Raw genomic sequence first — 27,509 nt, forward strand, 5'->3', positions numbered from 1 at the left:
GAGGAGTGAAATCCTGGCTTTTGGAGACAGGCGTATCCTCTTGTGCATGTGTAGGTGAGAGCCCGACCACTGGTCCAAGAGGTCCAGTTGAAAAGGTCGAGCATGAAACCTGCCGTACTGCAGAGCCTCACAGGCGGCAACCATCTTCCCCAGAAGGCGTATGCATTGATGAACCAATACCCGGGTAGGCTTTAGAACCTCCCGGACCATTGCTTGAATCACCAACGCCTTCTCCACCGGGAGAAATACCCTCTGCACTTCTATGTCGAGGATCATTCCCAGGAAAGACAGCCGTCTCGTCGGTTCCAGATGAGACTTTGGAAGGTTCAGGATCCAACCGTGCCTCCTGAGCAGCTGTCGTGAGCGCGATGGAACGCAACAACCTTTCCCTGGACGACACCTTGATCAGGAGATCGTCCAGATATGGAATTATGGGGGTGGGTGATTCCGAGTTGTTCGCTCGCTAGCTGCTTTTAGCAGCATTGCACACGCTAGGACGCCGCCCTCTGGGAGTGTATCTTCGCTTAGCAGAATTGCGAATGAAAGATTAGCAGAATTGCGAATGAAAGATTAGCAGAATTGCGAATAGAAATTTCTTAGCAGTTTCTGAGTAGCTCGTGACTTACTCCTACACTGCGATCAGCTCAGGCCGTTTCGTTCCTGGTTTGACGTCACAAACACGCCCTGCGTTCGGATAGCCACTCCCCCATTTCTCCAGACACTCCTGCGTTTTATCCTGGCACGCCTGCGTTTTTCCGCACACTCCCTGAAAACGGCCAGTTTCCGCCCAGAAACACCCACTTCCTGTCAATCACACTCCAATCACTTCAACGATGAAAAATCTTCGTTCTGCCGTGAGTAAATCTACTAAGCTTTGAGCTAAAATACTTAGCGCATGCGCACTGCGTACCATGCGCATTTTCGCATTAATCGCTCCGTTGCGAAAATCGGCAACGAGCGAACAACTCGGAATCACCCCCTATGTTCACCCCGTTTGCGGAGGAGAACTATCATCTCCGCCATCACCTTGGTGAATATCCTCGGTGCTGTGGAGAGGCCAAACGGCAGTGCTTGGAACTGATAGTGATCGTCCATCAGCGCAAACCTGAGATATGCTTGATGCGGCGCCCAAATTGGAATGTGGAGGTAAGCATCCTTGATGTCCAGGGACACCAGGAACTCCCCCTCCGACAGTCCTGATATGACAGCTCTCAGAGATTCCATCTTGAATTTGAACTCCCAGAGATAAGGGTTCAAAGATTTTAAATTTAGAATAGGCCGTACCGAACCATCCGGTTTCGGTACCACAAAAAGGTTCAAATAATAACCCTTGTTCCACTGCTGAAGTGGGACCGGAACAATGACCTCTGACACCACCAATTTTCTGATGGCTTCCAGAAGAATTGTCCTGTCTGCCAGCAGCGCTGGCAAGCCTGACTTGAAGAAACGGCGAGGCGGGGGATCTTGAAACTCCAGTCTGTACCCCCTGGACACTATATCCAGAACCCAGGGGTCCAGACCCGACGACACCCAGACGTGGCTGAACTGCCGGAGTCTTGCCCCCACCTGACTGTCCTCCAGGCCTACCTGTCCACCTTCATGCGGAGGACTTAGGGGTATCAGGAGCGGGCTTCTGGGTCTGGGAACCTGCAGGAGCAGGTTTCTTTCCTTTGGCACGACCACCTCTGAAGAAGGTGTTCGAAGGCTTATTCTTTCTAGGCCTCGCGGGCCGAAAGGACTGTGACGTGGTAGACGAAAAAGGCTTCTTTGTAGCCGGTGCAGCTGAGGGGAGAAAAGGAGACTTACCCACGGTAGCCGTGGCAATTCACGCATCCAGCGCCTCCCCAAAGAGAGCCTGACCCTTGTATGGTAGGCCTTCCACGCACTTTCTGGATTCCGCATCCGCAGACCAGTTGCGCAGCCAGAGACCTCTGCGAGCCGAGACGGACATGGAGGATATCCCCGCAGCCATGGAACCCAGGTCCTTCATGGAATCCACCAGGAACCCTGCAGAATCCTGAATATTACGTAAAAATAAATCAACGTCACCTTTGTCCAGCGTAGTCGATTCCTCCTGCAGAGTGATTGACCACCTGGCAATAGCTTTACCAATCCAAGCACAGGCTATAGTAGGCCGCAATATAGCCCCTGAAGCCGTGTAAATGGATTTCAGCGTAGCATCCACCTTGCGATCTGCTGGGTCCTTTAACCCGGTAGTACCCGGGACCGGTAATACCACCTGTTTGGACAGCCTGGAGACAGAGGCGTCAACTATCGGCGGGGACTCCCATCTCTTCCTATCTTACTCTGGGAAGGGAAAAGCCACCAAGACCCTCTTGGGAATCTGGAATTTATTTTCTGGAGTTTCCCATGCCTTTTCAAAGATAGCATTCAATTCTTTGGATGCCGGGAAGGTGAGGGGCGGAGGGGGGGGGGGCTTCTTTTTATCTGTAAAGAAGGCCTCCTCCACCCTTTCCGGAGCTGTGTCCGAAATGTGTAAAACATCCCTAACAGCCTCAATCATCAACTGCACCCCATTGGCAAGTGATGCCGTCCCCCTCAACACATCCCCATCACCGTCTGCAGCGTCAGAGTCGGTGTCATCCTGCATACTTGCCAGCGCACGTTTATGAGAATGTACCGCAGGGGACCCCGAGGAGGCAGTATCAGACCACACCACCATAGAGGACTGGAGGACCTGAGTGGCATGCTCAGTCCTAGCCACCCTATCAGAAATCTGAGAGATAGTCCCCCTTCTGGCTCTCTAGCTGGGATCTGCGTTAGAACAGTGCAATCCTGATTACATGGAATGGAGTCTTCCTGGGAAGACAACTCCTCTGCAGCATATGAAACAGTGTCCCTAGACATGTTGACACACAACCTCAAACACCCCACAAACACACAGGGTACTGGGCAGACAGAGTTTCCCCCCCAAGAATGGCAGAGCGACACAGAGATTGGTGCCAACCCACACACAGCGCTGTTAGAGTATAGGGAAACCCTAAAACCTGCGCTGGCTGTGCCCCTTAATAGGTGACACAGCCTTAACACAGTCTCCCCCCTCCCCCTTCTACAACCCCCTGGTACCGTACAGATAGCTGGAGTTGAGCAGGAGGGACCTGGACATACACTGGCAGTGAGCTGCAGGCTGGAAAATGGCGCTGAACGCTGCTGGGTCCATGGCACTGTCTTCCCGCTCTATTCAGGAGGAATTCAAGCTGGCTTGGATCCTTAGCCCCTGACAGGCTGCTTGTGGTCAGTTTTGGGTCCGAAGCTGGCCCAGGGCGCCCCCCCCCGCGCTGCACCGCAGTACCGCTGAGCCTTCCAGGAGCGCAGTTAAGACCGCGCTCCTACCCACTAGCCGCCTACATTCACACTGTCCCCCCGCTTGCAAGGGGGAAGTGACTCACTCGCCTATTTTCAGCATCCTGAGGGGGTGGCGGCTGGCTGCCGGGGCGAGCGTTCCCCTGCGGCAGGGGCGCGATCAGACCCCTCTGGAGCTCAACGTCCAGTCAGTGGGGGCAGTGGCTCAAGACCCCGCAGGGCGGACACTGCTCCCCCCCTCAGTCCGTAGCTGCAGGGAGGCTGTCGCCAGCAGCCTCCCTGTAAAAAAACAAACTCTGAAATAAAGAAAACGAAACTTTACCTAGGAGAACTCTGTAGAGCTCCCCTAGCTGTGACCGGCTCCTCCGGGCACATTTTCTAAACTGAGTCTGGTAGGAGGGGCAAAGAGGGAGGAGCCAGCCCACACTCTCAAACTCTTAAAGTGCCAATGGCTCCAATATATGATGCCAGGTAGGTATATTTGATGCCAGGTCAGGTAGGTATATATGATGTCAGGTAGGTAGACACATGGTGCCAGGCACACCTGCAGCAGTCACCAGGCCTGTGTGCTGGGCGGGATCATGGGCAGAGGGGTAACAGGGGTATATAATAATAACCGCAGGAGCCTCCCTCCCCTGTGTCTCCATCTCCGGGACTCTGCTCCATCATACCGTTTCCATGGTAACCCTGCGGCCCTGTTGCTATAAGTAATAACCGCTCTCGGCTCTCCGCCCTGCCCTCTCGGCGCTCGCTCGCTCTGGTCTGGAGAGCAGCAAGATGGCGGCGTCCGGTAGCGGGCCCCCGGGCCGGGGCCTGAACATCAGCCTGGCGGCTCTGCGGCGGCAGGACCCGTACATCCAGGGCATCGTGGACGTGGCCAGCCAGGTGGCGCTCTACACCTTCAGCCACAAGGCCAGCGAGTGGGTGAGTGCGCCGGGAGCTCGCCTGGTGCCGGTGCCGGGCTGAGGGCGCTGTGCCTGGGGAGAGGAGGAGCATGGGCCAGGCCTGAGCTCCAGCTGTACCCAGAGTGTCCTCAGCAGGTCACTCAGCTCCCTACACCGATCCCTACACTGTGCACACACAGCTCCCTACACTGTGCACACACAGCTCCCTACACTGTGCACACACAGCTCCCTACACTGTGCACACACAGCTCCCTACACTGTGCACACACAGCTCCCTACACTGATCCCTACACTGTACACACACAGCTCCCTACACTGTGTACACACACAGCTCCCTACACTGTGCACACACAGCTCCCTACACTGTGCACACACAGCTCCCTACACTGTGCACACACAGCTCCCTACACTGTGCACACACAGCTCCCTACACTGTGCACACACAGCTCCCTACACTGTGCACACACAGCTCCCTACACTGATCCCTACACTGTGCACACACAGATCCCTACACTGTGCACACACAGCTCCCTACACTGTGCACACACAGCTCCCTACACTGTGCACACACAGCTCCCTACACTGTGCACACACAGCTCCCTACACTGTGCACACACAGCTCCCTACACTGTGCACACACAGCTCCCTACACCGATCCCTACACTGTGCACACACAGCTCCCTACACCGATCCCTACACTGTGCACACACAGCTCCCTACACCGATCCCTACACTGTGCACACACAGCTCCCTACACTGTGCACACACAGCTCCCTACACTGTGCACACACAGCTCCCTACACTGTGCACACACAGCTCCCTACACCGATCCCTACACTGTGCACACACAGCTCCCTACACCGATCCCTACACTGTGCACACACAGCTCCCTACACAGCTCCCTACACTGTGCACACACAGCTCCCTACACTGTGCACACACAGCTCCCTACACTGTGCACACACAGCTCCCTACACTGTGCACACACAGCTCCCTACACTGTGCACACACAGCTCCCTACACTGTGCACACACAGCTCCCTACACTGTGCACACACAGCTCCCTACACTGTGCACACACAGCTCCCTACACCGATCCCTACACTGTGCACACACAGCTCCCTACACCGATCCCTACACTGTGCACACACGGCTCACTACACTGTGCACACACAGCTCCCTACACCGATCCCTACACTGTACACACACAGCTCCCTACACTGTACACACACAGCTCCCTACACTGTACACACACAGCTCCCTACACTGTACGCACACAGCTCCCTACACTGTACGCACACAGCTCCCTACACTGTGCGCACACAGCTCCCTATACCGATCCCTACACTGTGCACACACGGCTCCCTACACTGTGCACACACGGCTCCCTACACTGTGCACACACGGCTCCCTACACTGTGCACACACGGCTCCCTACACTGTGCACACACGGCTCCCTACACTGTGCACACACGGCTCCCTACACTGTGCACACACGGCTCCCTACACTGTGCACACACGGCTCCCTACACTGTGCACACACGGCTCCCTACACTGTGCACACACGGCTCCCTACACTGTGCACACACGGCTCCCTACACCGATCCCCACACACGGCTCCCTACACCGATCCCCACACACAGCTCCCTACACCGATCCCCACACACAGCTCCCTACACCGATCCCCACACACAGCTCCCTACACCGATCCCCACACACAGCTCCCTACACCGATCCCCACACACAGCTCCCTACACCGATCCCCACACACAGCTCCCTACACCGATCCCCACACACAGCTCCCTACACCGATCCCCACACACAGCTCCCTACACCGATCCCCACACACAGCTCCCTACACCGATCCCCACACACAGCTCCCTACACCGATCCCCACACACAGCTCCCTACACCGATCCCCACACACAGCTCCCTACACCGATCCCCACACACAGCTCCCTACACTGATCCCCACACACAGCTCCCTACACTGATCCCCACACACAGCTCCCTACACTGATCCCCACACACAGCTCCCTACACTGATCCCCACACACAGCTCCCTACACTGATCCCCACACACAGCTCCCTACACTGATCCCCACACACAGCTCCCTACACTGATCCCCACACACAGCTCCCTACACTGATCCCCACACACAGCTCCCTACACTGATCCCCACACACAGCTCCCTACACTGATCCCCACACACAGCTCCCTACACTGATCCCCACACACAGCTCCCTACACTGATCCCCACACACAGCTCCCTACACTGATCCCCACACACAGCTCCCTACACTGATCCCCACACACAGCTCCCTACACTGATCCCCACACTGTACACACACAGCTCCCTACACTGATCCCCACACTGTACACACACAGCTCCCTACACTGATCCCCACACTGTACACACACAGCTCCCTACACTGATCCCCACACTGTACACACACAGCTCCCTACACTGATCCCCACACTGTACACACACAGCTCCCTACACTGATCCCCACACTGTACACACACAGCTCCCTACACTGATCCCCACACTGTACACACACAGCTCCCTACACTGATCCCCACACTGTACACACACAGCTCCCTACACTGATCCCCACACTGTACACACACAGCTCCCTACACAGCTCCCTACACTGTGCACACACAGCTCCCTACACTGTACACACACAGCTCCCTACACTGTACACACACAGCTCCCTACACTGTGCACACACAGCTCCCTACACTGTGCACACACAGCTCCCTATACCGATCCCTACACTGTGCACACACGGCTCCCTACACTGTGCACACACGGCTCCCTACACTGTGCACACACGGCTCCCTACACTGTGCACACACGGCTCCCTACACTGTGCACACACGGCTCCCTACACTGTGCACACACGGCTCCCTACACTGTGCACACACGGCTCCCTACACTGTGCACACACGGCTCCCTACACTGTGCACACACGGCTCCCTACACTGTGCACACACGGCTCCCTACACTGTACACACACGGCTCCCTACACTGTGCACACACAGCTCACAGCTCCCTACACTGTGCACACACAGCTCCCTACACTGATCCCCACACTGTACACACACAGCTCCCTACACTGATCCCCACACTGTACACACACAGCTCCCTACACTGTGCACACACAGCTCACAGCTCCCTACACTGTGCACACACAGCTCCCTACACTGATCCCCACACTGTACACACACAGCTCCCTACACTGATCCCCACACTGTACACACACAGCTCCCTACACTGATCCCCACACTGTACACACACAGCTCCCTACACTGATCCCCACACTGTACACACACAGCTCCCTACACTGATCCCCACACTGTACACACACAGCTCCCTACACTGTACACACACAGCTCCCTACACTGTACACACACAGCTCCCTACACTGTACACACACAGCTCCCTACACTGTACACACACAGCTCCCTACACTGTACACACACAGCTCCCTACACTGTACACACACAGCTCCCTACACTGTACACACACAGCTCCCTACACTGTACACACACAGCTCCCTACACTGTACACACACAGCTCCCTACACTGTACACACACAGCTCCCTACACTGTACACACACAGCTCCCTACACTGTACACACACAGCTCCCTACACTGTACACACACAGCTCCCCACACTGTACACACACAGCTCCCCACACTGTACACACACAGCTCCCCACACTGTACACACACAGCTCCCCACACTGTACACACACAGCTCCCCACACTGTACACACACAGCTCCCTACACTGATCCCCACACTGTACACACACAGCTCCCTACACTGATCCCCACACTGTACACACACAGCTCCCTACACTGATCCCCACACTGTACACACACAGCTCCCTACACTGATCCCCACACTGTACACACACAGCTCCCTACACTGATCCCCACACTGTACACACACAGCTCCCTACACTGATCCCCACACTGTGCACACACAGCTCCCTACACTGATCCCTACACTGTGCACACACAGCTCCCTACACTGATCCCCACACTGTGCACACACAGCTCCCTACACTGATCCCCACACTGTACACACACAGCTCCCTACACTGATCCCCACACTGTACACACACAGCTCCCTACACTGTGCACACACAGCTCCCTACACTGTACACACACAGCTCCCTACACTGATCCCCACACTGTGCACACACAGCTCCCTACACTGTACACACACAGCTCCCTACACCGATCCCTACACTGTGCACACACAGCTCCCTACACCGATCCCTACACTGTGCACACACCGATCCCTACACTGTGCACACACAGCTCCCTACACCGATCCCTACACTGTGCACACACAGCTCCCTACACTGTGCACACACAGCTCCCTACACTGTGCACACACAGCTCCCTACACTGTACACACACAGCTCCCTACACTGTACACACACAGCTCCCTACACTGTACACACACAGCTCCCTACACTGTACACACACAGCTCCCTACACTGTACACACACAGCTCCCTACACTGTACACACACAGCTCCCTACACTGTACACACACAGCTCCCTACACTGTACACACACAGCTCCCCACACTGTACACACACAGCTCCCCACACTGTACACACACAGCTCCCCACACTGTACACACACAGCTCCCCACACTGTACACACACAGCTCCCCACACTGTACACACACAGCTCCCTACACTGATCCCCACACTGTACACACACAGCTCCCTACACTGATCCCCACACTGTACACACACAGCTCCCTACACTGATCCCCACACTGTACACACACAGCTCCCTACACTGATCCCCACACTGTACACACACAGCTCCCTACACTGATCCCCACACTGTACACACACAGCTCCCTACACTGATCCCCACACTGTGCACACACAGCTCCCTACACTGATCCCTACACTGTGCACACACAGCTCCCTACACTGATCCCCACACTGTGCACACACAGCTCCCTACACTGATCCCCACACTGTACACACACAGCTCCCTACACTGATCCCCACACTGTACACACACAGCTCCCTACACTGTGCACACACAGCTCCCTACACTGTACACACACAGCTCCCTACACTGATCCCCACACTGTGCACACACAGCTCCCTACACTGTACACACACAGCTCCCTACACCGATCCCTACACTGTGCACACACAGCTCCCTACACCGATCCCTACACTGTGCACACACCGATCCCTACACTGTGCACACACAGCTCCCTACACCGATCCCTACACTGTGCACACACAGCTCCCTACACTGTGCACACACAGCTCCCTACACTGTGCACACACAGCTCCCTACACTGTGCACACACAGCTCCCTACACTGTGCACACACAGCTCCCTACACTGTGCACACACAGCTCCCTACACTGTGCACACACAGCTCCCTACACTGATCCCTACACTGTGCACACACAGCTCCCTACACTGATCCCTACACTGTGCACACACAGCTCACTACACTGTGCACACACAGCTCCCTACACCGATCCCTACACTGTACACACACACAGCTCCCTACACTGTACACACACAGCTCCCTACACTGTACACACACAGCTCCCTACACTGTGCACACACAGCTCCCTATACTGATTCCCACACTGTATACACACACAGCTCCCTACACTGATCCCCACACTGTACACACACAGCTCCCTACACTGTACACACACAGCTCCCTACACTGATCCCCACACTGTACACACACAGCTCCCTACACTGTACACACACAGCTCCCTACACTGTACACACACAGCTCCCTACACTGTACACACACAGCTCCCTACACTGTACACACACAGCTCCCTACACTGTACACACACAGCTCCCTACACTGATTCCTACACTGTATACACACACAGCTCCCTATACTGATTCCTACACTGTATACACACACAGCTCCCTACACTGTACACACACAGCTCCCTACACTGTACACACACAGCTCCCTACACTGATCCCTACACTGTACACTGTACACACACAGCTCCCTACACTACATACACCGCTCCCTACACCGATCCCTACACTGCACACCCAGCTCCCTACACTGGTTACACTACTTTCTACTAATTTAATCACAAAAATGTGTATGCATTAATTAACTGTGTTGTTTAAAAGCATCTATGTATGATACATGCCGCCTGCCTCAGTGTGGGGTGTGGTATGTAAGGTCGACAGTAACTAGGTCAACAGGGTCTTCAGGTCGACATGTTCTAGGTCGACAGGTCAAAAGGACAACATGAGTTTTTGGTGTCGTTTTCTCAGTACAGTGACCCCTTGCTCGCCATGCTTCAGGCAAGGTACCTCGCTACGCTACCGCTGCGCTCGGCACAGGTTACCGTTCCCAATTGTAGTCTACGTGAATCGTAAAGTATGAAAGTTAAAAAAAAAAAGAAATTTGAAAAACTCATGTCGACCTTTTGACCTGTCGACCTAGAAACCCTGTCTACCTACTTACTGTTGACCAATAGTGATTGACCAAAACATTGTCGACCTACTACCTGTTGACCTAAAGACCGGATTCCCTCAGTGTGACAGGAGCCTCACATCACTCATCTCCTGATATACTCTGTGCTGCTGGGGACCCTGCTCCTCCCACTATATAACTCTCAGTCTGTGGCTTCCTGCTGCCTCCATTCCCCTCCTCACATGTCGCTGCCCCTGTCACATGCAGCCCTGTCCTCACTGACACATCCCTCCTCCTGATATACTCTGTGCTGCTGGTGGCCTCTTTGAATGTTATTAAAGGTGCACGTAGTGGGTGCAGCCATGTTGTGGGCGGAGACTACCTCCCAGCCTATGTAATCGCTCTGAGCCGGGGTGGCGGCATGCTGCTACTTACCAGTGACCAGGAACTATCTGCGCTCACTGTGTTGTAGGTGACTGTTCTATTTAATCATCCATTAATAGTAAACAAGTCATGCTGGGCTCTGTGGTTCCCCTGTATGCCGATGTATGGTTTGGGAACTGTATATAATAAGAATGGGGCTGTAGGCATAGCGTGCACATATTTAGTTTCCATATAATTATTTATGTAGACTCATTACAGCGCAACGTCCAGTTCTGTGACCTACCTAGTGATTCCATCCCATCCGTACAGGCTCCTCCCACAATATGGCCTCATCCTGTGTGTACCCGGAAGCCCTGCAGCAGTGGCGCCACCTTCTGTCCGCTCTGAGTGTCGGTAACCGGTGCACCATCTAGTACGCGGGATTTACAGTCACATTTGGGCATTGCATTATGGGAAACCTGCGTGCACAGAAGGGGGTACGGATACAAGGGGATGGACATTGGGGAAATCAGCTGATTGCTGTCTTTGGAGTATGCAGAAATCTGTGCGTTTTGCGTGCAACTCTAAACTGGCCCCTACGTTTCCTGTCCCCAGGGGACACGTTCCTTCTCTGCGCCCTGTAATGACGACGCCTCTGCTGCGTCCCGTGTGCCTAGCGCATGAAAACCAGCCATTTTATCCGGGCGGGGATGGACGGGAGACAAGTTTAATCTGACTGATAACAGAGGACAGTAGCTTTACCCAGCTGGAGAGCGCACGTGAAGACCATGGGGTATATTTACTAAAGTCCAGATTTTGACCGAGATGACGTTTTTTCTTCAAAGTGACATCTCAGGAATTTACTAAACTCAAATCACGGCAGTGATGAGGGCATTCGTAATATTTTGGAAGTCCTAGGAAAAAATTACGAATCAATACACCATCGGTCAAATACGCCTGCAATTTGGTAGAAATCGGTCATTTACTAAAAAGTGCAAATCACAAACACTGCCGACAATAGCCAAACACTGCCGTGCTGAAATACAATTCGTGAAAAAGTGCTAAAAAAAAAACACAGACCTGCTTTTTCCCCCCCCGTGTTTGGATAGGCATGCAGGGATCCATGAGATCCGTGCATGTTTTTCAGTGGGAAGGGGTGGGAAAGTGTTGTTTTTTTTTTTTTTTTTTTAAATGCGTGGGGTCCCCCCTCCTAAGCCAAACCAGCCTCGGGCTCTTTGAGCCGGCCCTGGTTGAAAAAATATGGGGGGAAAAATGATAGGGGTTCCCCATATTTAAACAACCAGCACCGGGCTCTGCGCCTGATCCTGGTTCCAAAAATACGGGGGACAAAAAGCGTAGGGGTCCCCCGTATTTCTGAAACCAGCACCGGGCTCCACTAGCCAGATACATAATGCCACAGCCGGGGGACACTTTTATCTAGGTCCCTGCGGCCCTGGCATTACATAACCAACTAGTCACCCCTGGCCGGGGTACCCTGGAGGAGTGGGGGCCCCTTCAATCAAGGGGTTCCCCCCCCTCCAGCCACCCAAGGGCCAGGGGTGAAGCCCGAGGCTGTCTTCCCCCCCCCCCCCCCCCCCCCATCCAAGGGCTGCGGATGGGAGGCTGATAGCCTTTTTGTCAAAAAATGAATATTGTTTTTAGTAGCAGTACTGCAAGTCCCAGCAAGCCTCCCCCGCAAGCTGGTACTTGGAGAACCACAAGTACCAGCATGCGGTGGAAAACCGGGCCTGCTGGTACCTGTAGTACTACTACTAAAAAAATACCCCAATAAAAACATAAGACACACACCTTGAAAGTAAAACTTTAATACATACATCCACACCTCCATATACACATACTTACCTATGTTCACACGAGGGTCGGTCCTCTTCTCCATGTAGAATCCATGGGGTACCTGTTGAAAAAATTATACTCACAAAATCCAGTGTAGATGGCTCCTCTTGTAATCCATTTGTAATCCAGGTACTTTGCAAAATAACAAAACGGACACCCGACCTCGCACTGAAAGGGGCCCCATGTTTTCACATGGGACCCCTTTCCCCGAATGCCAGGAACCCCCTCTGACTTATGTCTAAGACTGTTCCATCAGCCAATCAGGGAGCGCCACGTTGTGGCACCCTCCTGATTGGCTGTGTGCTCCTGTAGTGTATGACAGGCAGCACACGGCAATGTTACAATGTAGGGCCTATGCGCTCCATTATAACCAATGGTGGGAACTTTGTGGTCAGCGGTGAGGTTACTTTCGGTCAACCGCTGACCACAAAGTTCCCACCATTGGTTATAATGGAGCGCATAGGCGCTACATTGTAACACTGCCGTGTGCCGCCTGTCATACACTACAGGAGCACACAGCCAATCAGGAGGGTGCCACAACGTGGCGCTCCCTGATTGGCTGGTGGAACCGTCTTAGACATAAGTCAGAGGGGGTTCCTGGCATTCGGGGAAAGGGGTCCCATGTGAAAACATGGGGCCCCTTTCAGTGCGAGGTCGGGTGTCCGTTTTGTTATTTTGCAAAATACCTGGATTACAAATGGATTAAAAGAGAAGCCATCTACACTGGATTTTGTGAGTATAATTTTTTCAACAGGTACACCATGGATTCTACATGGAGAAGAGGACCGACCCTCGTGTGAACATAGGTAAGTATGTGTATATGGAGGTGTGGATGTTTGTATTAAAGTTTTACTTTCAAGGTGTGTGTCTTATGTTTTTATTGGGGTATTTTTTTAGTAGTAGTACTACTACAGGTACCAGCGGGCCCGGTTTTCCACCGCATGCTGGTACTTGTGGTTCTCCAAGTACCAGCTTGCGGGGGAGGCTTGCTGGGACTTGTAGTACTGCTACTAAAAACAATATTCATTTTTTGTCAAAAAGGCTATCAGCCTCCCATCCGCAGCCCTTGGATGGGGGGGACAGCCTTGGGCTTCACCCCTGGCCCTTGGGTGGCTGGATGGGGGGGACCCCTTGATTGAAGGGGTCCTCACTCCTCCGGGGTACCCCGGCCTGGGGTGACTAGTTGGTTATGTAATGCCAGGGCCGCAGGGACCTAGATAAAAGTGTCCCCCGGCTGTGGCATTATGTATCTGGCTAGTGGAGCCCGGTGCTGGTTTCAGAAATACGGGGGACCCCTACGCTTTTTGTCCCCCGTATTTTTGGAACCAGGAGCAGGCGCAGAGCCCGGTGCTGGTTGTTTAAATATGGGGGAACCCCTGACATTTCCCCCCCCATATTTTTACAACCAGGACCGGCTCAAAGAGCCTGAGGCTGGTTTGGCTTAGGAGGGGGGACCCCAGGCAATTTTTTTATTTTTATTTTAACACTGATTTCAATTTTTAAAAAGGTGCACAATGAAGCCCAGCACGGATCTCTCAGATCCGGCCGAGATTCATTGTTTAAAGTCGGCAGTGTTTTACAAGTCCCTCACGTAAAACACTGCAAAAAAAAACGAATGACATCGACATCGGTAAATCCGAAAATGCAGAATACGACGGCTTAGTAAATTAGTCGTAATAAATTCAAAAAGTTGCAACTTTACACTTTCGATGTCATTCGTGATTGAACTTTGACCTCAGACGGGAAAATACGAATTTTAGTAAATATACCCCAATGTGTCTCTGGGAGATTCTCTGTCTCTTTGTAAACATTAAAATCTGTTTTCCATGTTGATCACCTGCTCATTTACATTGCGTGTTCCTCTATGGGGGGAGGTAAATGTACCGCGCTGATTCTCACTGATCATGTTATTGCAGGAGAAGACTGATGTGGAGGGAACGCTGTTTGTATACACCAGGTGAGCCGCCTTCTATTATACGGTGTCTGTCCGTGGCCGGTATACATTGCTCATCTCCACGTTCCTGGTTATTGTAGTGTAACCTGTGTCGCACGTAGCGGGGCCCCTCAGAGGTAGGGAGGAGGCGAGAAGGTTGGGGTATATAGTGTTCCTATAGCTCATACGGTTGTGCCTTACGGATGGAGGACGATACTATCTCCCCAACCCACAGTACGCCGAGCCTCCGTATAATCCTTCATCCGGCACAGGGCGGGCAAGTCTCATACAGCGTTCTACCCCAAGTGCTGGCCCTATAGCCTGCCATGCCTCGTACTCCCTTATACCCCAAGTGCTGGCCCTATAGCCTGCCATGCCTCGTACACACACCCCAAGAGCTGGCCCTATAGCCTGCCATGCCTCGTACACCCTTATACCCCAAGTGCTGGCCCTATAGCCTGCCAAGCCTCGTACTCCCTTATACCCCAAGTGCTGGCCCTATAGCCTGCCAAGCCTCGTACTCCCTTATACCCCAAGTGTTGGCCCTATAGCCTGCCATGCCTCGTACTCCCTTATACCCCAAGTGCTGGCCCTATAGCCGGCCAAGCCTCATACTCCCTTATGCCCCAAGTGCTGGCCCTTTAGCCTGCCAATCCTTGTACACCCTTATACCCCAAGTGCTGGCCCTATAGCCTGCCATGCCTCTTACACCCTTATACCCCAAGTGCTGGCCCTATAGCCTGCCAAGCCTCGTACTCCCTTATACCCCAAGTGCTGGCCCTATAGCCTGCCATGCCTCGTACTCCCTTATACCTCAAGTGCTGGCCCTATAGCCTGCCAAGCCTTATACCCCAAGTGCTGGCCCTATAGCCTGCCAAGCCTTATACCCCAAGTGCTGGCCCTATAGCCTGCCAAGCCTTATACCCCAAGTGCTGGCCCTATAGCCTGCCAAGCCTTATACCCCAAGTGCTGGCCCTATAGCCTGCCAAGCCTTATACCCCAAGTGCTGGCCCTATAGCCTGCCAAGCCTTATACCCCAAGTGCTGGCCCTATAGCCTGCCATGCCTCGTACACACACCCCAAGAGCTGGCCCTATAGCCTGCCATGCCTCGTACACCCTTATACCCCAAGTGCTGGCCCTATAGCCTGCCATGCCTCGTACTCCCTTATAGCCCAAGTGCTGGCCCTATAGCCTGCCATGCCTCGTACACCCTTATACCCCAAGTGCTGGCCCTATAGCCTGCCAAGCCTCGTACTCCCTTATACCCCAAGTGTTGGCCCTATAGCCTGCCAAGCCTCGTACTCCCTTATACCCCAAGTGCTGGCCCTATAGCCTGCCATGCCTCGTACACACACCCCAAGAGCTGGCCCTATAGCCTGCCATGCCTCGTACACCCTTATACCCCAAGTGCTGGCCCTATAGCCTGCCATGCCTCGTACTCCCTTATACCCCAAGTGCTGGCCCTATAGCTGCCAAGCCTCGTACTCCCTTATACCCCAAGTGCTGGCCCTATAGCCTGCCAAGCCTCGTACTCCCTTATACCCCAAGTGTTGGCCCTATAGCCTGCCAAGCCTCGTACTCCCTTATACCCCAAGTGCTGGCCCTATAGCCTGCCATGCCTCGTACACACACCCCAAGAGCTGGCCCTATAGCCTGCCATGCCTCGTACACCCTTATACCCCAAGTGCTGGCCCTATAGCCTGCCATGCCTCGTACACACACCCCAAGAGCTGGCCCTATAGCCTGCCATGCCTTGTACACCCTTATACCCCAAGTGCTGGCCCTATAGCCTGCCAAGCCTCGTACTCCCTTATACCCCAAGTGTTGGCCCTATAGCTGCCAGGCCTCCTACTCCCTTATACCCCAAGTGCTGGCCCTATAGCCGGCCAAGCCTCATACTCCCTTATGCCCCAAGTGCTGGCCCTTTAGCCTGCCAATCCTTGTACACCCTTATACCCCAAGTGCTGGCCCTATAGCCTGCCATGCCTCTTACACCCTTATACCCCAAGTGCTGGCCCTATAGCCTGCCAAGCCTCGTACTCCCTTATACCCCAAGTGCTGGCCCTATAGCCTGCCATGCCTCGTACTCCCTTATACCTCAAGTGCTGGCCCTATAGCCTGCCAAGCCTTATACCCCAAGTGCTGGCCCTATAGCCTGCCAAGCCTTATACCCCAAGTGCTGGCCCTATAGCCTGCCAAGCCTTATACCCCAAGTGCTGGCCCTATAGCCTGCCAAGCCTTATACCCCAAGTGCTGGCCCTATAGCCTGCCAAGCCTTATACCCCAAGTGCTGGCCCTATAGCCTGCCATGCCTCGTACACACACCCCAAGAGCTGGCCCTATAGCCTGCCATGCCTCGTACACCCTTATACCCCAAGTGCTGGCCCTATAGCCTGCCATGCCTCGTACTCCCTTATAGCCCAAGTGCTGGCCCTATAGCCTGCCATGCCTCGTACACACACCCCAAGAGCTGGCCCTATAGCCTGCCATGCCTCGTACACCCTTATACCCCAAGTGCTGGCCCTATAGCCTGCCAAGCCTCGTACTCCCTTATACCCCAAGTGCTGGCCCTATAGCCTGCCATGCCTCGTACTCCCTTATACCCCAAGTGCTGGCCCTATAGCCTGCCAAGCCTCGTACACACACCCCAAGAGCTGGTCCTATAGCCTGCCATGCCTCGTACACCCTTATACCCCAAGTGCTGGCCCTATAGCTGCCAAGCCTCGTACTCCCTTATACCCCAAGTGCTGGCCCTATAGCCTGCCATGCCTCGTACTCCCTTATACCCCAAGTGCTGGCCCTATAGCCTGCCAAGCCTCGTACACACACCCCAAGAGCTGGTCCTATAGCCTGCCATGCCTCGTACACCCTTATACCCCAAGTGCTGGCCCTATAGCTGCCAAGCCTCGTACTCCCTTATACCCCAAGTGCTGGCCCTATAGCCTGCCATGCCTCGTACACACACCCCAAGAGCTGGCCCTATAGCCTGCCATGCCTCGTACACCCTTATGCCCCAAGTGCTGGCCCTATAGCCTGCCAAGCCTCGTACACCCTTATACCCCAAGTGCTGGCCCTATAGCCTGCCAAGCCTCGTACACCCTTATACCCCAAGTGCTGGCCCTATAGCCTGCCAAGCCTCGTACACCCTTATACCCCAAGTGCTGGCCCTATAGCCTGCCATGCCTCGTACACACACCCCAAGAGCTGGCCCTATAGCCTGCCATGCCTCGTACACCCTTATACCCCAAGTGCTGGCCCTATAGCCCAGGCATGATCTCCTGTGGTTTGGCCACCTCTGTATGTGTTCAGTCCTCCTCTAACCCTCTGGTTATCTGTGGGGCCTATAGATTATTGCACGTAGGATGACTACAGTATAATATATGGGATGAGTAAAGTAATCTTTTTCTGATTCTGGATCTTATGCCCTCTGCCGGCGCGTATGTACCATACAAGCGGGATCTGATAATGGTTGGGAAGGACGCTGTCACGGCGAGGACACTTGTGTTATCAGAGCCTCTCTGGTGCACTTTGTACTAAAAATTAATAAATAAACCCTAGAACGCCCATCGTATCAAAAAAATAATATATATATATATATATATATATATATATATATATATATATATATGCATGCATGCATGCATGCATGCATGCATGCATACACACACACACACACACACACTAGTGTCCACACTCACGTATCGCACAGAAAATTGCTGGGGTAGCATCCAGATAGATAGGAACAGAGTCCCATTATAACACAAATCCATTGAAAAAGCAGGAGCACTCACCAGTCTTCAAAGTAGCAAAAAGTTTTTAATCAGATCAACGTTTCGGTCTGTATGTAGACCTTTGTCAAGATGATTAAAGAATGAACAGATTGTCCTTATATACCCTATATAGACCCACCCACTAGTTAATCAAAGCAACACCCCTACACCCCAGACAGAGACAACAATAACAAACACATATCACAAATGAATATAAAACATATACAAGTCAGTAATTACAATGCCAATCATCATCATACCTAGCTCCAGTCATAGTGGTAAGTGCCGATTTTGTGCACACCATTTACAGTGCATTATTATCCTCAGAGCTCCGGCGTGCGTTCCAAAGGCATCCTCACTTCCTGCCTGTGGAGCGCATCAGCTGACCGGATGTCGGACGCTACCATGGAAACGGAGCGTCGAGAATAGGAAGTTAAATACGTATATTATCACTGGTGTTAGAGGTTAGAAGTTCCCACAAACGATCAAATGATCTAAACTATAGTTGAGAGTAACCTAAAAGGCTCACAATAAAGTGCATGAAATCAAGTAATCGGCTAAGTCAGCCAGTAGTTTTTCTACTTCACAAGGTCCAACACACATTTCAGTTTCCAGATATCAGAATTGTGTGCCTGTTATTGGGTGTGTCAGAATACAATGTATTACATAAGGAGACTTCTTTATTGTAAACGCCTCTGATTTGTATGTTAAATATTGTGCCAAACTTTTCTACCCCGTATTAAAATATCCTTACACCCCAGACCCCATCCACAGAAAGATCTGTTTTGCTAATATTGAAGTAGGGTGTGCAGTCTAGCCCCCAGCCGACCCCACGGAATTTGGTGTTGCCCTGTTTTGGGGCGCAGTGGGGTGTCTTCATGGCATAATTGTTGCTGCTTATTGTATCACTGCAGATCCGCGTCCCCCAAACACGGCTTCACCATAATGAACCGGCTCAGCATGGAGAACCGCACAGAGCCCATTACGAAGGATCTGGATTTCCAGCTACAGGACCCCTTTCTGCTGTACCGGAACGCCAGATGTGAGTATACAGGGGGGTGTAACCTCTAAAGTGCCATCGTTTCCCCAGCTGCCCTGCGTGCCCTGCTCTGCACCATATAGTTTGTGTTGCCACTTTATAATGGTCTAGAGCAGGCCTGGCCAACCTGTGTCTCTCCAGCTTTTGTGAAACTACGCATCCCAGCATGCCTTGCAACCACTTTACCATTCCCGAATAACCACACTGGCAGGGCATGCTGGGACTTGTACTTTCATAACAGCTGACGAGCCACAGGTTGTACAGGCCTGGCCTACTGTAAGAATCTTGTGGTCCCGCAGGTAGTGGCGCAGATCTGTCACTGATGCAATGTGCTGCGGGTCGCCCCACCTGCCTGCGATGTGACCGGCACCTGCTGTGGGGATTTACATTGTCCACTGTCATAATGTCAATAATCACTGGGGACGCTGAATTGCCGCCTGCATTTTAAAGAGAACGGCATTATACGTTTAAAATGCGGCTAGTGGATTACAACTGTGTATAACGCTGCCAGCACCTCAGCGTCGACCGTCACTGTTAAATTATCGTATCGCTCCCCATCCAGGCCGTGCAGATACTAGAGCCTCCTCGGGCCGGGAAGTGATTGGGCTCAGCCACAAATAGGAGTAGAATATAAATAATAATACCACGTTACTGGCCCTTTAAGGTCATGTGAGGAAGCCGGTGGGGGGGGGTGATCTGGAACCCACGCTGATTAGAGGACTGATGCGCGGTAAGTACCCTCTTGAGTCTGTGAGAGCCCTCCATCTCTCTGTGTGTACCCAACAGAAGGCGTCACCCCTGCCCAGCAGTGACTGATGCAGAGTGACGGGGAGGGCGAGAGGGCTGACTCTCTGGGGGGTGTAGCAGCGGCCTCTGGACGTCTGCATCGCAGTTTAGACTGAGGCCTGATGAACTGCGGCTTTCTGATGTCCCAGGCTCGCCCCTCGGCCCCGGACGGCTGGGAAAGGATCAATACTGTGTCACAGGGACACAGGCTATTATGTAAGGGATGATTGGTCCTGGCCCAGCTGCTGAACAGGATGTAAATAAAACACCAAAGAGCCTAATTAATAAAACTGTTCACGCTGTAACCCAGGGCAACCGATCGATCTGACTTCTGGTTACTATGGTCTGTGTGCCGTTCATTGTAGTCCATATTGTTACGTCATCCTCCTCTTAGTTGCTATGTAACCATTCTGTGAACTGTACTAATAATTCAGATGAGAGAGAGAGATGTAAGAAGTTTTCTAGTGGCTTCAAAAGAAAGATGGTGCCGTAATGGTTAAAGTGCGGCAATGCGACTACCTGACGTCCGCAGTACGGGGCTTCCTCCCTAACCAGGTTTCCCATAGCGTTGGCGCATAAAGATTTGCCTGCAATAGAAGAGATTTGTGTATCCAGCGAGGCGCGTTCCTGAGAGACAGACTCCCACTGACAGCGCGAGAGCCGCCCCAAACCGCGAGCCACCAGCTGCCGAGCGGCACTGCAGCTATAATTACTGAGCAGAGGAATTAAGTATAGGGAACACTGCAAGACACCTGCCCTGTGGGGCCTCCAGTCATTATCAAGTATTTGTGTCATGTCCCAAATCTTCCAAACACATCTAATTTGTGATACGGTGTAAGGAATCTATTCTCTCCTCTGATTACCCACACACGTATTCTCTGTCCCTTGTAGCAGGCTTAGCAACTGCGTACTGCTCCGGCCCAGGTTATCCTTGCCTTGATGCAAACGCACGCCCCCCTGTGGTAAGTGCCGGCCATAGCTTCTGCAATACTAATTCATACTTTGTCCACAAACCGATTCTTGGTAAGCAATCGGATATGAATGCAGCACATACATGCAGTGTAATTGAAGACACGTACAGTATATAAACCGCACAAATTATGAGCGCAGTCACAATCGCTCAGCACCTGCAGAGGGCGACACTGATCTCTAAGCAAAATCTAAAGGGATGATTACATGGCCAACTAACCTCCAATACTAGCTGAGTCCATGTCTGTTTAATTATAGATGTCCAATGACTTGAATGTTGGATATTTGCTATTTTTAATGGGTACTATGACGCATCTGGGGCCGGCCAGCTGGGATCTGTGCACTGTACATGGGGTGGGGGTAAAACAGCCCCAGCATCTTTGTGATTCCACGCCGTACAGTGTATATGAGGGTAGCCGTGTCTGTGCACTGGGAGAGGAAAGCTCCATCTCGCCGGCTACTGCAGACTCCACGCACCTAGAAATAGCTGCGCATACCTGTCGCCCATTCCTATAGGTAATAAGAAGAATTCCTTAGCCAGCTTCGCATCGCAAGAGAGCAGCCCTGGAGTGCGCTTATCATTCCAAACCCCACTGTACGTGGTAACATTTCCGCTGTCCCCTTTATACAAGTATCAGACGCTATAAATCGCGACGTTCCCAGTAAATAAACCTTTAAGCACTGAATACGCCAGAATGAGGGACAAATAACTTTTATGTTGCGCTATTTGCATGTAATTACTGCCTTCGCTGAGAGCGCAGCCCACAACAGGATACAGATGCCGTACGGAGGCGACCGCGCACACGATCCTAGCCACAAAGAACCAGAATTGAGCAAACTTGGGCAATAGATGAGCTGATGCTGGAATTTCCGCTGTGACAAACGCTCAGCAGTTGCAGATTACGTGTTCTGCTATGTATAGCTTCTCTTTACACAACTAATTAATGGTGTTCTGAAAATGTGTGTTACATGCACAGGGAGCTCTGTGGCACGTCAGGAAAACCAATCTCATGCGGACATGAACGATTGCGGGCTGGTATTTATACGAGATCACTGCTGTATGTGTGCGTTAGCCAACAGCGCAGCGTCTCAGCCGCGTGTTCCCAATGCACGGCCGCATCTTCAGAGTGCGGTCATGTCTCCCGATTGCTGCGTTTTTCTAGCCAGGAAAATACAGCCGGCAGCTTATTCTGTGGCACGCGACGAGTTTATAGCTCGTTTTTCCAGAAACTGCATTTCCTATCGCAGATCTCAAAGCTCGTTTCTAACATTCTGAGTGCGCCATTTTTCTGGTAAGTGTCCAGTAACTATAGCGCCACCAGCCCTGACGTCCTACCTGCACCATTAAGACTATATACTGCATTATGTAGGATTGAGGTACGTCTTGTATTACATGGTACATTTATAAGTCCGCTTGAAATTTGCCTTCTTACCTCCAGGAGGAATGTGTACGTAGTCCATCTCAACCTCCGTTACCGTATTGCCCTTCCAGAATACACTGGGCCGAGGCGCCATATCCTTGGGCATAGGCCGGTAAGTGGCTGTGGCATGGCGGATGAAGGAGTGAAACATCTCGCCGATCTGACCCCAGCTTAATGCAAATGAAATGCGCCGATCACTCTCGTCTGGGATCGCAACGGTCTAGGATCAGTATAAAGCACCAGGATCCACCATGTCTAATAGATTTTGTCTTTTCCCTTCCCCGATTTGTAGTTTCCTCCGTCCCCTCCTCCCCTCCGCCATCCAGTGTAGTTTTACTGATTGCGGCCTGCAGGGAGATTGAACTTATCCGCCTGTCATTTGCCCACTTCACCCAGTCATGAGGGGCTCTGCTTTCCATCTCTGTCACCGCCAGCTCCGATACAAGGTCTATAGTTGGAGAGAGCCGGGGAGATAAAGTGTCCTGCAGGTCAAGTGCCCAGAACCCAGCACGACTGGATCCGCTCTGAGCACCGTAACTGTATCTGTAGCCGTTATACGTGCAGCGCATAGCGGTGTGATCTATTGGTAAACAAAACAGCCAAATAAAACTGCAGCGTTCTAATACCGTGTTGGGTAAATGTGGAAACGTCCTGAGAATCCCTCATTGTGGCTTCATTTTATTTTAATGCCACCTTTATCATACTTCTACCGCTTTTTTAAATAGAGTAATTTTTTTATTAAAAATTGTCCTATACAGATATCGCATGTTTCACATGAAAACAAATGCAGCACACAATTACATTACAACATTTTGGAACATATACATAACATAGCCAGCATATAATACTGTATAAAATGTAATATTATACATCCGAAGCAATGTGCCTGGGAAGTCATCCCATATCAAAAAAACAAATAGGCACCATATCTATTATTGCCCGTGTTGGCAGGCAAATACATACAATGTAAAGAGGTAGCGAAATCTGTAAGTATCATAGTAGTCATCGTTAAAGGTTTTTCCCCCTTTATTTTGCATTTGCAATTAACTAACAAACCTAAATAAAACCCAATGAAAATAAAAGCAATAAAACCCCCACAAATTGAGAGAGAGAGAGAGAAGGGAAGAGAGAACGTGAAGTAGCGTTACATTTATAGAGTACACCGAGCGCGGCATCAACCTAGGGTACAGTTGGTTATAGGATCTCGTTGCCCTCTATAGTGTAAGGTCAGGGGAGGAGTATGAAGGTTCGAGCCAAGGGGACCAGATTTTCTCGAATTTAGAAATAGCATTGTTTTTCATATATATGTAACGGTCTTTGAAAAGAGTGTCATTCACCAAGGCCCTAAAAGTAGATAATGAAGGACGGTTAGAAGCCATCCACAATCTCGCAAGACGCACCTTAGCCAAGGCGCAGATATTGCGAGCAGACAGGCTCTCCCATTTAGACGAGGAGTCAGGGCCTCTCTTTCCCAAGAGACAAAACCTCGGGGTAAGCACGCTTCTAGATATCCCTGTCCTCTCCAGAATCAACCTGATTCCAGACCAAAACACCTGTAGCGATGGACAGTCCCACCCACGATGCCAAAAGGAAACCCCAGCGGCCCCGCATTTAGGGCAACCATCCAAGTGACCAGCCCCAAACCTAGCCAGCCTGGCTGGTGTCATGTAAGTTCTATGTGAAATAAAAAGCTGTACCTGTTGAAATCTAGGGGACTTCGTGACCATACACGGATTCTCCAGGGCAAGTTCCCAGTCTTCTTTGTCTATGGGCCTAAATCACCCTCCCATTTCTCACGGAGACGAGGGAGAGGTTCTGTATGAAGTCTAGTAAGGGGTATGAGTAGGTGACTTGACCCAGTTTGCGTACAAAGGTCTTAACGGGAAATGGGAGGATTACAGGGGGCGAGTTCTTGAACTGAGACTGTAGGGCGTGCCGAAGTTGTAGGTATCTATAGAAGTATGCAATGGGCAAATTAAACTCGTCCTTCAATTGCTGGAAAGATTTTAAAGTGCCATCGCCGTACAATTGGGATCTGGAGACTATTGATTTAGAAGCCCAAACCTCTCTTCCCTCAAGAGCTTTCAATTCAGGGAGCCAAGCAGAGGGGGTGCTCCTACGGCTTAATTCAATTTATTGTGAATGTTGCGCCCTCTGCTATACGCCGCGTTTATGGTAGTGTAGCTCCAGACTTGCTGATTTTTGTTCGCAACCCCAATGGTCTGTGTACAAAAATCATTGAGTCCTGGTGTGCGTTTCGCTGGTGTTTCCATCCCCCTCGACCCTAATTGAATCGACACCATAATGTTATCACCACGGCGTGAAAGAAAACAAAATGTAACAGAAACTGCGAAAAAAGAATTCAAGTAAAAAGGAAATGTTTCTCCCCCATCCCCGGAGCCCGCAGCCTGTGCCTCCACCCCCCACCCCCCTGGAGGCCCGTGCCTCTCTTCCCCCGCAGGCCCGTGCCTCTCTTCCCCCGCAGGCCCGTGCCTCTCTTCTCCCGCAGGCCCGTGCCTCTCTTTCCCATGCAAAGCCCGTGCCTCTCTTTCCCATGCAAAGCCCGTGCCTCTCTTCCCATGCAAAACCCGTGCCTCTCTTCCCCCGCAGGCCTGTAGCAGCCACTGAGCTGTCCCAGGAGCTCGGCATAAATGAGGTTTAGTTTCTGCAGCGCACGGCAGATATTACGTCTGGTTTTCACACTTGTTATCGGAGTGTAAATGGAATTTGCGTCCCCACGAGGCTGCAGACCATCCGGCTCTGCGTGTGGGAGAGATGGTGCAGGTATTTGTTTCAGCGCGGCACCAGGTTGGGGGGTTCCAGTGAATAGAACACATCACGTAACAGAACCGATCTGCACAAGTAGGGTGTTCACATCCCCACTGGCTGGACGGGCATGCTAGGAGTTGTAGTTCCACTAGAGCTGAGGATTGCACAAGCTGTGATACTGTCCGTATCCTGATACACAGAGGTTGTAGGTGTGACATTTGCACAGCAGATGATGAGCTGGTTGCCGCTGGTTACCGCTGGTACACTGACCACTCACATTTATCTGGTTTCTCTCCCTCTTCTTTTTCCCCAGTTTGTATTTATGGAATCTGGTTTTACAACAAGGAAGAATGCCAGAGACTAGCGGCGCTCATGAAAAAGTAAGCGGGATGTTCATGGGTCGGGGATGGCGGCTCTGTGCCCTGAAGTCTAGGCAGAGGGTACATGGTATAGGTGGAGGGTATGCCATAGGTGTAGGTAGGTGATACATGATGTGGGTGTAGGTGAAGGGTACGGAATGTGGGTGTAGGTGAAGGGTACGGAATGTGGGTACAGGTGGGGGTTATGGTGTGGGTAGAGGTTGCCGGTACAGGTGTGGGTTGGGTGGAGACTATGGACTGTGGGGGTTATGCTGTGGGTAGAGGTTGAGGGTGTGGGTTGGGTGGAGGGTATGGAATGTGAGTTGGGTGGAAGGTATGGGATGTGGGTACAGGTGGGGGTTACGGTGTGGGTAGAGGTTGCGGGTATGGAATGTGGGTTGGGTGGAAGGTATGGGATGTGGGTACAGGTGGGGGTTATGATGTGGGTTGGATGGAGGGTATGGGATGTGGGTACAGGTGGGGGGTACGGTGTGGGTAGAGATTGCGGGTATGGAATGTGGGTTGGGTGGAAGGTATGGAATGTGGGTACAGGTGGGGGTTGGATGGAGGGTATGGAATGTGGGTACAGGTGGGGGGTACGGTGTGGGTAGAGATTGCGGGTATTGAATGTGGGTTGGGTGGAGGGTATGGAATGTCTGTAAAGGTGGGGGTTATGGTGTCGGTAGAGGTTGCCGGTACAGGTGTGGGTTGGGTGGAGAGTATGGAATGTGGGGGTTATGGTATGGGTAGAGGTTGAGGGTACGGGTGTGGGTTGGGTGGAGGGTATTGAATGTGGGTAAAGGTGGGGGGTACAGTGTGGGTAGAGGTTGCAGGTATGGATGTGGGTTGGATGGAGGGTATGGAATGTGGGTAAAGGTGAGGGTATGGTGTGGGTAGAGGTTGCAGGTATGGATGTGGGTTGGGTGGAGGGTATGGAATGTGGGTAAAGGTGGGGGTACGGTGTGGGCAGAGGTTGTGGGTATGGAATGTGGGTTGGGTGGAGGGTATGGAATGTGGGTAGAGGTTGCGGGTACGGGTGTGGGTAGAGGTTGCGGGTATGGAATGTGGGTTGGGTGGAGGGTATGGAATGTGGGTAAAGGTGTGGGTAGAGGTTGTGGGTAGAGGCTGCGGGTACGTGTGTGGGTAGAGGTTGCGGGTATGGAATGTGGGTTGGGTGGAGGGTATGGAATGTGGGTAGAGGTTGCAGGTATGGAATGTGGGTAGAGGTTGCGGGTATGGAATGTGGGTAAAGGTGTGGGTATGGAATGTGGGTAAAGGTGGGGGTATGGAATGTGGGTAAAGGTGGGGGGTACGATGTGGGTATGGAATATGAGTTGGGTTGTGGTTATGGAATGTGGGGGGTACGGTGTGGGTAGAGGTTGCAGGTATGGAATGTGAGTAGAGGTTGCAGGTATGGAATGTGGGTTGGGTGAGGGTATGGAATGTGGGTTGGGTGTGGGTATGGAATGTGGTTAAAGGTGGGGGTACGCTGTGGGTATGGAATGTGGGTAAAGGTGGGGGTACGGTGTGGGTATGTTAATGTGGGTAAA

The 27,509-nt window shown here is 52.2% G+C and overlaps 1 protein-coding gene across 3 annotated transcripts in view; it reads left to right on the plus strand.

The window, feature by feature from the left end:
- Positions 1 to 4,017: 4,017 nt before the first annotated feature.
- DCP1B (decapping mRNA 1B) overlaps positions 4,018 to 27,509 on the plus strand; it is a 35,979-nt gene continuing 12,487 nt past the window's right edge. Inside the window, exons 1-4 of one of the 3 annotated variants that reach the window (XM_063929341.1) lie at positions 4,018 to 4,248; positions 14,829 to 14,869; positions 19,531 to 19,658; positions 25,914 to 25,980. In XM_063929341.1, the coding sequence (XP_063785411.1) occupies positions 4,102 to 4,248; positions 14,829 to 14,869; positions 19,531 to 19,658; positions 25,914 to 25,980 (383 nt within the window). In that variant the 5' untranslated portion in view covers positions 4,018 to 4,101. The remainder of the gene's footprint in view (positions 4,249 to 14,828; positions 14,870 to 19,530; positions 19,659 to 25,913; positions 25,981 to 27,509) is intronic. The other 2 variants (XM_063929339.1, XM_063929340.1) reach the window with 2 other exon arrangements.

This window comes from Pseudophryne corroboree, chromosome 6 (assembly GCF_028390025.1).
Source record: "Pseudophryne corroboree isolate aPseCor3 chromosome 6, aPseCor3.hap2, whole genome shotgun sequence".
Classification (NCBI taxonomy): domain Eukaryota; kingdom Metazoa; phylum Chordata; class Amphibia; order Anura; family Myobatrachidae; genus Pseudophryne; species Pseudophryne corroboree.